This window comes from Sycon ciliatum, chromosome 1 (assembly GCF_964019385.1).
Source record: "Sycon ciliatum chromosome 1, ocSycCili1.1, whole genome shotgun sequence".
NCBI lineage: Eukaryota > Metazoa > Porifera > Calcarea > Leucosolenida > Sycettidae > Sycon > Sycon ciliatum.
The window spans coordinates 68,363,876-68,375,945 of record NC_088643.1 but is presented as its reverse complement, the minus strand read 5'-3'; the positions used below and the strand labels follow the sequence as shown (position 1 = coordinate 68,375,945).

At 47.5% G+C, this 12,070-nt stretch overlaps 1 protein-coding gene across 1 annotated transcript in view; it reads right to left on the bottom strand.

Annotated features, from left to right (window-relative positions):
- LOC135805089 (fibrocystin-L-like) overlaps positions 1–8,743 on the bottom strand; it is a 58,100-nt gene extending 49,357 nt beyond the window's left edge. Inside the window, exons 1-5 of the mRNA XM_065319082.1 lie at positions 8,156–8,743; positions 6,241–6,508; positions 5,499–5,878; positions 5,047–5,298; positions 648–798 (exon numbers count right to left, since the gene is read on the bottom strand). Of these exons, the coding sequence (XP_065175154.1) occupies positions 648–798; positions 5,047–5,298; positions 5,499–5,878; positions 6,241–6,508; positions 8,156–8,225 (1,121 nt within the window). The 5' untranslated portion in view covers positions 8,226–8,743. The remainder of the gene's footprint in view (positions 1–647; positions 799–5,046; positions 5,299–5,498; positions 5,879–6,240; positions 6,509–8,155) is intronic.
- Positions 8,744–12,070: the final 3,327 nt, after the last annotated feature.

Below are 12,070 nucleotides of genomic sequence, written 5' to 3'. Positions count from 1 at the left end.
CTAGGGCTACGCAGTTCACCCAACTGATAGATCCATGAGGTTGGATTTCTGTTGCCGTCAGTGTAGCTACAATGTCACAGGTACTAGGAGTAGAATTCCTGGACTGCATTATGGCAAACTCTCTCTTTCTCTCTCTCTCTCTCTCTCTCTCTCTCTCTCTCTCTCTCTCTCTCTCTCTCTCTCTCTCTCTTTCTCTCTCTCTCTCTCTTGAGAGACCGATTACCGCGTACAGCCATTGCCAGGTCACACACGATACAGACCAGAGTTACCAGTCAACCAGGAAGGGTAAGTTTCCAGATCCGAAACACACCTCAGACCTCAGACATGCCCATCGCGGAAGCGATGATAGCGAACAGCTATGTTAGACATAGCAACTTGTGCTGGGATTACACCATTCAACAGCTTGCAAGGCTGATGAATTGACCGCCACTATTTTTAGCCTGGTATCCACCACACAGCTGTTTGAAGTGACTTTTCTGGCCAGTGAATCCCTATTTTTCATTTTTCCATTTTTTCTACACACACACCACACCACATACTCCGACATACACTGGCTGTTGGTAACCACCCAGGAGAATGAAACACACACACACACACACACACACACACACACATATATACATACACACACAGGACTCTGCACTTACAGAACTGTGAGGCTGGTGCGCAGACGCTGCGTGCCAAATGACTCCGAACGCTCATACAGTGCAGGGTTGAGTGGGAAATTGACATTGTTCTGCACCTCGCTCAGGTCTGATGAATAGAATCCAAAGCGCCGAACACTTGAACCACGATTTCCTGGCCAGCAGAGCAGTCACACCCATGTTCCACATACAATACGTACACGCAATACATGCAAAGATGAGTGAGTGTTCGCACACTCCAACGCAGCCATGTAAACAAAAACCAGTCTCAGCACACATTCCAACAAGTCTCTTTACTCCAAAATAAGTTACTCATTCACTTTCACCAAATATTCAGGCATGGCATATCCTCACAGTGGAACAATAAAACTAAAGGGCATATCACCAAGAAACAGAGTACTAGTAGATAAACTGTGAAATACAGTAGAACAGTGACAAGATGATGAACGTGAGACATGTACATGTACGTGAGAAATGTTTCAGCTAGGGTGTGGGTGTGGAGAGTAGAGGCCCAGGTGAAAGGTGCTGGGAGAGAAGAAGGGAGGGAAGTGGGAGCTGTTTTATGTGTGCATATGTGTCATGTCCTGGACATGGACCATATGCATGTAGTGCGCATGCTCGCACGTGAGCTTGGTCTTTTTCGGATATGGAGTTTGAGATGTACTGAAATTCGTAATGGCCTCGAGTGTGTGTGTGATCGAGTTGGATGAGTCCGAGTAGAACCCACCTGGGGCAGGACACAACAACTGGCGACGAAGATATGGCTCGGATATCATCGCTTCAGCCGTTTACCGGCGGCGACTTTCAAGAGTTTGAGGAAAGACTTGAATTCTATTTTTTTGCCAATGATATTGGAACCGTGGCTGCTTCGGCCAATGCTGCAGACAAGTTGGCTGCCAGCAAGAAAAGGAAGGCTGTATTAGTGAGTTTGCTGTCTGCGGAAGCCTACTCGATTTTGAGGAGCCTCTGTTTGCCAGCGAAAGTAGCTGACAAGAAACTGTCGGAGATTTGCGATCTTTTGAGGAAATATTTTCAACCTGCAATTTCGCAAGTTTCGGCGACGTTCAATTTCCATCAGTTGAAGCAGAAGGAAAATGAGTCGACTGCGGATTTCATCATTCGTCTGAAGAGATTGGCTGTGAGGTGTGAGTTTGCTGATCACCTCGATCGAGCGCTTCGAGACCAGTTTATTGCTGGCTTGAGCAGCTCATCCACTCGAAATTTCTTATTGACGAAAGAAGATACTTCGGCACAGTCGTTCAATGACATCGTCAAACTAGCTTTGACGCAGGAATCGGCGGCGCGCGCGGCCGTGCAGCTGACCTCTCAGCAGGAAGTGCACAAGGTGAATCACCGGCCAGTGGAATCGCGTTCGCAGGCGCAGTCTGGTGTTTCTCGTCAATCTCATCAATCTCGAGAGCAGAGATTGTGCTACCGCTGTGGGTCTACTCAACACTTGGCGGATAAGTGCAAACACAAGGCCACTGAGTGTCGTCATTGCCACAGGAAGGGGCACTTGGAGCGTGTTTGTCGGCAGAAATCCACGTCAGGCGCGTTGGTGCACAATGTTGTGACTGATGACGCAGGTGAGCATGAATCTCCTGATCTTGAGTGCATGCCAATGTTCCACATTTCGGATCAGGGCGAATTGAAGAGCAAATCTGTTCCCTCCTACAAATTGGAAATTGCTGTGAATGATGTTCCTGTTGTAATGGAAATCGACACGGGCAGTGGCATTTCAATCATTTCTGTCCATGATTTTGAGTCACTTGGGGTGTCTCGTACAAATTTAACCAAACCGAGTGTACGCATGACCGGTTTTTCTGGGGCAGAAATCAAATGTATTGGTGAAGGGAAGTTCAATGTCAGCATTGATGGTGTGGAGAAACCAACACTACTCCGTGTGGTGGATAATGGTGGTCCGTCATTGTTGGGCAGGGATATGTTGTCCCAATTTACTCTACCGTGGAAACAGATTGTCAATGTCAATCATGTTCAAATGGATGGTAGGAGGAGAGCTCTCGTTGAGGAATTTGAGAAGCTGTTCGATACAACTCAGGTTGGCAAGCTGAGGTCGGCTCAAATCACCCTGAGAGTGGATGATTCTGATCCAATTTTCAACAAGGCGCGTCCCGTACCGTTCTCTATCACGGAGAAGTACGAGGAGGTTTTGGAGAAATTGGAAGCAGAGGGAGTTATTCGCAAAGTTGAGCACTCCAAATGGGCATCGCCTACTGTGCCAGTACTGAAATCGGATGGTAGTATCCGAATTTGTGCTGATTACTCTCGCTCAATCAATGCCAAGTCTGATTTGGAGCACTACCCGCTACCTACTATTGAGGAAATGTTAGCGAAATTGTCGGGGGGAGATAAATTCACCAAATTGGATCTCTCCCAAGCCTATCACCAACTGGAGCTTGATCCAGCTTCTCGGCCGTACACGACAATCTCTACTCACAAGGGGTTGTATGAATACGTGAGATTGCCGCTTGGCATTCACTCGGCAGTGGCAATTTTCCAACGCACAATGGAATCCATATTGGCAGATCTGCATGGGTGCATCGTCTATGTGGATGACATCCTGATTACTGGGAAGGATGAGGATGAACACCACAACAACCTGATGAGGGTACTGCGTCGCCTACAGGAGGTCGGGATGAAGCTTAATCCCAGTAAGTTTCATTTCGTGATGGATGAGATTTCCTACCTGGGTCACACGATTTCTAGTGCTGGTGTGGCTCCCACAGCTGATAAGATTGAGGCAATGCGGGACGCTAAGGCTCCTTCGAATGTTAATGAGCTTCAATCATTCATTGGAACGGCAAATTTCTTGCGACGGTTCATACCTCATTTCGCATGGAGGTTTACGAGAACAATATGGAGCACATGCCGGAATTTCAGTGCGGCCAAGCTGTCCTGGCTTTGAATTTCGGCAAAGGAGGAGATAAGTGGGCCCCAGCCGTGGTCACGGCTGTTCTCAGTCCGATGACGTATCAGATACAAGTCGGTGATGCAATGTGGAAACGCCATCGCAACCAGCTCCGTCCTCGGCAAATCCCTCAGTTCGATGCAGGGGTGTCTGAGCAGAGTGGAGCAAGTTTAACAGCTCGGGTTCCGTCACAGCCGTCACTCAGCAACAACGACGCCAGTGTCACGGCAGCGGAGCTAGGCGCGCCGGTCTTGGCAACAACCAGTACTAGTGAGTCTGCGTCGGTTAGCACTTCACGTGCAGCTACAGCAAGACGTCGTCACCGCAAGCTGAACGACGGTCAACCCGCGCTACTGTTCGACCAGTTCGTTTCAAGGATTGACGTTCAGAACACACAGTTCATATAGACCTATTCTAGTCTGTGGAGTTTAAATGATATATTTTGGACTCTGCTGGATATTGTATATAATTATATATTTATGGTGTGTATATGGTGTATAGTGTATCATGAAATATTATATCTCGGCAGTTGTGAGTTTTGAGATTGCATGTTGATATGTTTACTATTGCATAGTTCTAGATGCTTCACCTCAACCTCGTGAGGGGGAAATTGTCATGTCCTGGACATGGACCATATGTATGTAGTGCGCATGCTCGCATGTGAGCTTGGTCTTTTTCGGATATGGAGTTTTGAGATGTACTGAAATCCGTAATGGCCTCGAGTGTGTGTGTGATCGAGCTGGATGAGTCAGAATAGAACCCCCTGGGGTAGGACACAACAATATGTGAGTGTGAAACTGATAGGAGTAGAATGGTTGAAATGGTAAACATGAATGAATGCTTACTTGTACACAAACACCAAAGGTGAAGGGCTGTTGAGCTGTAACTAAAATTTTCCACGCATTTGAGCGACTATCAGACAGCAGCATTAAATTTTTTTAAATGCTGCTGTCTGACGATCGCTCAAATGCGTGAAACTCAAAGTTACAGCTTAACAGCTCTTCGCCGTTGGTGTTTGTCACGGTATACTCCTCTGTACATCTGTGTATTGATCACTGTAGTCAAGCTGCCTCGGCCGGCCCTATTTGTGCCTGTACATGTATGTTATGTGAAACTTCTTACTTGGTCAGGTATATCCTAAGAAACCATTGATGACTAAAGCCAAAGTTAATGAAAAGAATGTACACGGTATATGTAGTGCACTTTGATACACTGCTGCTTTGCACTAGCAACGTCAATGTGAAATGTGAAATGACGTAGCATGCATAGATGGTATTGTAGTCCTGAGTACTCAGGCAGACAGTGCTCATGCTCTATAACCCGTGTGACAGCATGGCTTTCCCCCGTTCATGATATCGGTGATGACTATCATACAGGATACATCCAGCCATCCAGCTTAGTAAACAAATATCATACAGAATGTGGAAGTTACTAGCACAACGTGTACTGAGCAACACATCACACACAACATACCTGCAAACAGAGGCACGGTGCTGATATTTCCAGGCGTGGCCAGTCTCTGCCTCGCCGTGAGGATCGGGGAACCATCGTCTGGGCGTCCAGTTACACACTCCAGAGACGTATCTTGAACCTTTGTCACACGACAAGGCACGCCACCGACAGCTACACTCACATTGGCTGTCAGGAAGCCGAAACCAGTGCCCTCGATGACCAGAAGAGTTCCGCCCTCTCTGCTACCAACCGAAGGTGTGACGCCAGTGATGGCTACAATGACAAGAACATTGTCACAAGCAGTCCTCAATATACAGTACTTGCTGGGCACAATAATCAATGAACACCTGGGATGCAAACAAAACTTATTAGCAGTTTTATCAGCAGTGCTCAGAGTGTGGACTGGCAGAATTGATCGCAATGAAGACTAGACAACAACAAAAAGAGAAACTTGTTTTTAAAAAGGAACTTACACGGAAAACTCTCATACATGCGAAGGTCTCCGCGGCGGGACACGGTCATGGCATCGGACGCATTGAACGTTGTCCCGTAGTTGCTGATCTTGGAGGTGATGTTGTAGCTACCAGCTGTTATGGTGCTGGCCACGCGACAGCATACCGTTGACCAGGATACTGACTGCGACGTACCACAGTACAAGGACAGCTCGGACGCAGAAAGGCCGTACAGGTCACACACGTGATGTCCCACCATTACGCTTTGCAACTGCGTGGTAGTGGCGAAGAGTGTTCCACGCAGCCGAAGCACAGAGCCAGGAATGGTGGAGGGCGGGAAGGCAGACCATGTCCGAGGAGTGTTTCCCCAGTGGTATTGAAACTCTCGATAATTACGACGGCTACACAGGAAAATAATCAGAATACAAACGATCCTTTCCAAGATTTGTGAATATTATTTTATCCCTACTAGCAACTCAGTGGGGAGAGGGGGAGGGGGGGGGGGACTAGAAGCATTGCAACAAGTACAGTGCTGGCCAGAGAAATCCAACCTCATGAATAAAGTAGCGCCGCGTTCGACTGCGCAGACCAGTATGTGTAGTGCAAGGGCTGCGTATCGCCCGGCTCTATTTTAATGCATGAGGTTGGATATCTTTGGCCAGTGTACTGTAGTATGTCTGAAGAGGATGAAGTGCAGTTCAGTGCCTTAGCCTCAGTGTCACAACCAGCAGCACCCCTACAGGATAGAATACTACAGGCTTACTCGGTAGCAGTCGAGAATGTCACCCTTCCGGAGATGATCGTGGTCGGCACGCGCTCAAGTATGTCACCTCTCTTCGCCGTGGGATGCGGCCGAGTGATGCACTCGAGGCGATGCGCCTTCACCGTGAACCAGTCCACGTCGCACTGGATGTTGCCAAAGAAGACAACGTCCGGCAAAGAGTACTGGTCCAGGCTAAATCCAGCGCCATGCAGATACACGCGGGTACCACCGGCTAAACTGCCTCTTCTTGGTGTGATCCACCACAGTGCTGCAAACAAACAAAACACAGACAGGCTTCACTTCCTCAAATTGACACTAGCTTCACTTTATTAATAACACAAGCTGACTGAGCGTGAAAACACGTTTCACCGTGAACTCCTCATGCCCCCCCCCCCCCTCCCCACACCCACCCTGTGTTGTGGGGATGAACCCCCCCCCCCCCCCAATAACAATTACGTTACATGTATGCCATATTCTGAAGAATAAAGAATAGTGTATGTCATGCGTGATGTAACTACTAGTGCGTGGCTAAATCTGGAGACTACTGCCTGGTAATTGCGCACTCAATGGGCCCTACCCAGTCATGTATATCCCAGGAGCTATATTGTATAATGTTTTGTTTCAAAACAAAAGTGATCCGTGCCGAAATGGCCGACGCTTGACTCACAACTGTCATCTGGAGCACATGAGGAGCGCATTGTCCTTCCCTTGGAAAGCCTTATGGCGCTGAGTGTTTGTTTTTCACCACTCCCTGGGTGACACTTACTTATACTGCCACCTTGGACCCATAGGGTGATGTTAGTTTTGCTGGAAACAAAACATTGCTGTATTAAAGTCTGTATCTCTACTGAGGATTCCGCTGCTAGATTGCTAGTACAAAACATGGAGCTTCTGTAGCACAAATTTCACTTTTATAGCTCATTGTGGAACAGAGCGACTTGACTTGCTAAGGAGAAGGCGTGACACGTGCACGTCCTGTGCTCCAGATGGCACGCCTTAGCCGGTCAAGTGCCAGTCAAGTCGACAGGAAGCATGACCTCCACAGTGGGAGTCACCCATTTCCTCGCTTATTACCGCCTAGGTCACTACATATACTGCCAGCTGTGTAAAGGTACTAGCCCCATGCTAAGCCAGTGGGAAGGACTGACGGTAGTCAATTGGCCTGATTGCCACATGTAGTAGCTAATAGTATCAACGACCTACACTCTGTGAACTTCAGATTTCTCTTTGACACAGTTAAACGATGCACATCAACTTTGGGTTTGACAGCCATACACACAGACTTGGAAGAAAGAGGACAGAGTAGGAAACATTATGGTAGCGAGGCCCTCAAAGCCAGTGAAGCTTCTGCTAGGAGTAGAATTGACGGTAACAAAATACTCATCGCTTTTCAACGTTTCATTCCTTTGGCCTCTAACAAAGCAAAACAATCGGCTGCTCAATGGAATATACATTTCTGGATCCACTGCATGAACACTGAGATGCTCTTGACTTCATTCATTGATCGGAGATGTTATGGACAAACAGATGAGTTAGTTCAAACCAGTGCGGAAGGGGAAGACTGCAGCCCTCAGCCTGGTTCTAGTATTCTGGGTACATTGTATCTGCATGCATTACTTCACTCTGTACACTACACACTCCATGTCGAACTATTCATGTATAACTCCACTGTAATTTTCTTGTCGCACAGCTCAAGAGTAGTCCCCCATGAACTCGGACGTGCTATCTCATCCCTGAAATTTGCCCAAGATAGGATTCCCGAAAATGATGATCATCATGAACGCTAAGTAACGATTGTTACCTACTTACAGGGTGCAGTTCTTGGTGGATCTACAATAACCGTATGCACATGTCGCTAATATTCAGTGTACATCTACCTGTTGTGCTTCATAGCATTACCCCTCCTGTGACTTACTTGCTCCGTGCACGCAGGAAGCTAATGACAACAGTAGAGCTGCAACAAGGCTGAGCAGGCGAGCCTTCATCCTGCTAGGGTGGCAGCAGAACACCGCCGACTGGTGGAAGTAGCAGCAGCGCTAGATGCGCGCGCGAGACTTCGACTCGAATAGCTCTTTACAAATCACCGCTGCAGACTTGACCCGGTGAACCTGAACCTGGAGTCATATCCAGCAAGCTATCATTCAACTAGCTTCCCTTCAAGCGCAAAGACGACGATGGCGAGGAAAAGAAGAAGTATGAATTGTGGACTGCGGTTATCTGCGGAGATCTGGTAGAAGAACTTGGCTCAATGGTGATCCGAATTCCGAACTGGATGCAAATTCACCCCCAAACAGTGCCTTTGATTCCAAGGTGCTCGAAGAAAATACCTTCTTGTATTTCTGTCCTTTGAGACGGTGCCCTGGTCTCGCTGCATTGACTGTAGAAATAGAATATCGCTACTCGGCTGTATAGTACACAAAGTCATGTACATCGGCCAATTATTTCACACCTCGAAATGTTGATTCTAACTACAGAAAGGTGTATCCTATTGCCATACATGTATCGGAGCTAGCAGTGGCGATTCGTCGGGTCCACAGGACACTTTTCAGCGATGCAGTCATTTGCCATGATTTGGTAGGTGCCATTGCCATTGGTTTCATGCACGCGCAAACACTGATGGAAGATTGCAGACTACAGTGGCTCGGAATTTTCTTCACGTGTGCAACACTATCCGTGTCGACAAATCCCTTCATGAGGTTGGCTTGTAAAACATCAATCTGACAGACAAACTGAGCTCGAGGGGGCTCGGTCCGTACTGTACTGAACCGCGATGATGCAGCATAACATTGCAGTGCTGCCAGTAACGTTAGGTGTAGCCTGAACAACTACTGAACTACAGATCCAAAAATGGGCTGCACGCAAACATTGTCAAGTGCAGTTAGTTGCCAATCGTAATGAGTTGACGACCTACTGCCACTACTGGTGGCATATCATACCTGCCAAGTCGACAAGTGACGGCTTGCAAGCTAGGCAACGACGTTACGACTTACGTCGATGCGTGTTGATTATTGTTGGCTTCAGCGTCAGACCTGCCTCGATCCGTTAGCGTTACGTGACGTCGGTTGTAGTGTCCTGCTAGCTGCTTCGCTCCCTTCCTGAATGGTGCATCCGAATTATGCCGGTGAAGGCAAGCCAGTTTCCAAAGGCAATGGAGACCTCACGGTACCAAACAAATAATATACCCGTAAAGATACATTGCGCTTACAGATCGATGTTTGCTACTCAAGACGTAAAATACCGTGCATTGAGTCTGTGACATAGTATTGTGGTAATCTACTCACGGGACGCGAGTGACATTTCGCGACAACAGACTGTCTCACCACAAGCTCTCCCTGAAGCCAACCTACATGCACCTGTCAACCCGAGCCCAGAGACAACGAGCAGCTGCGTGAGACCAATGAGCGCGCAGCAACCTGCGGCACTATTTCGGGTTTGGCAACCGCCATCGGACACCGGGCCTGCTTTCCGAGATCAAACCATGGACCACTCGAACAGCACCACACAAAATACCCCCCCCCCCCCCACATACACATCCCATTGCGTCACTAACATGTCTGTATCTATAAACTGACTCAGCTCATGAAATGGACATGGAGTAGATCAGAAGCTTTTTACCGCTGCCAACGAAGGGCATGATTTTAAAACAATGATACAGTATGAACATACGGCTGTCAGTATCATCAACAGGGGGGTGATGTACTCTTGCTTTGAGTCTTGGTATCATGGTAAGTTCCGCCGGGAAAAATGGAAGATGACAGTGACAATCAAAAGTTACGTTGAAAACTGGAATTGTATTTGCATTGGCACTAGCAGCCAGTCCGGTTAGTTGGATACGGATCAGATGCCTGAGATGGGAAACAGGGGGGAAAGTGCGCTGGCGGTAGTAAATCAACTACAAGGTGGTAAAGTACCCGCTACCGGTACATGTACAGTAGGACATCAAAAGTTTGCAACCGATGCCTGGACTAGTGGCTCCCAAGGTGTAGGCCACTTTGCCGGCTTCCTGTCAAAACAGAAAGGAAGCTCTCCCAAGAATCTAGTTTCACTCTGGCCAACCGTGTACATGTAGTTCCGCATACAAGCAGCGAGCAGGCAGATTTACCCTGACAGTCTGCAGTGCAGAGTCTGCCCACCTTGAAAATGTATGCAAGAGCCTGGTGTCGTTTGAACTCGTTTCTTCTTGATATGCTCACAGAGTGCCGCTACTGTATTTCTGTATTTATCTGGACGTTTTACCAACACACACTGCTGGTCTCAACAGCTGCACCGGCGCATGAGGTGCCGTGGAACAACAATTATTGAGCCCATATAAATGGCTCTAAATACATTATAGAAACGACAAGCATGCACATGTACATGTAAATGATTGCACTATTATAACAGGAGAAGTGTGGTGGGGAGACATGACCATGGTGGCAGGTGCTGCATGTGCGGTGGTCAGATCACGTAGACCACAAGGCCAGTATGTCAAATACCAGGCCTGTATGTCAAAACCGAACCTTCCTCAGGCATCACAAAGTCTCAAATCACGTAGGTAGCCTGAACTGAAGCAACGGAGTGGTGTTCCAGCTGGGAAGGTTCATACACCATGTACACAGCAAGTGGCTCCAAAATAGACTTACCGGTATAAAAAATGAGTCCGGCCTCCCGGCAATAATCCATATTATGCATTGAACCAATGGCATGCTGCTGTCAGGCATACATTTTTAAAGAGTAAGTATTTTTGAGCGGCTATGCCATCACTGTTGGTCCTCGAGAAACCGTCAGAATGCCAGAAAAGTTCCACTGATAGCACGCTAATGCCCGTTGCAAGGCATTACACCTTTCACTACATGATAAGTCCAATACATGGTCATGTGCATTATAAAATCAAGTGTACATGCAGAACACCTGGTAGAATCTACTCTTGATGAAATAGACAGAGTGCCTACGTGTGGGCCAGGGTCCTTTAGTGCTCCATGCCATGTACTATGGCAGAGCGTACTACCACACAAAGGCAGAACAACAAAGACCAAAACAGTCCTCAGTGATTTTCATGTCTAGAAAGTAGGGCTCAAACGGTTAGTCCGGTTAACCGGTTGCAGACCGGTTACGAAGAATTAACGGTTAACCGATAAAGATAACGGTTACGCAGTAACTTTTCAGTCAATTTTTCAAGTATCAGGTCGTTGCAAAGTGTGCACTTTCGCGGGCTGTCGCACGCGTACGCAATTTCTGGGCTGTCAACTCGGTCATATCTGGTCTCTTGGTGTGAGAGTATGTATGAATGAGCATGCAAGAGAATGTACAAGTGTGCGTTGTACTGAATAGGGTACATTTTTTGAATGAGTATAGTCAAATATACGGTTAAAAAAGAGTCCGCAGGATTGCCGTGGCTTATAGGTTATAACCGGTTAACTGACCGTTAGCTTAGCAGTTAACCGTCAGGGGTAAAACTGTGACCGTTTGAGCCCTACTAGAAAGTAAAACTCATCAGCGTGCCTGGTGTGTGTTTCTGGACGTGAAACTCAGAGTTACAGAGGTCAGGTTTTGGTCTCTGTGGCAGTTGTGCATACCAGGGAGCCCTACACACGCTGCTTTGTCTACACAACCTTGACTAGAGGCATACATGTACATGTAGCTGCATGTAGGTGTAAGGATATACAGTAAAACCTGTTAAGGCGACCACTCGGATAATGCGACCACCTGTCCTAGAAGACCACTGAAACCACGACCATGTACCGGCAAGGGATGCTATTTCCAGTCAATTGACCCTGGATAAGGAGACCACCTGGTAATAGAGACCACATTTTGAACGTCCCTTGAGCGGTCGTCTTAGACAGGTTTCACT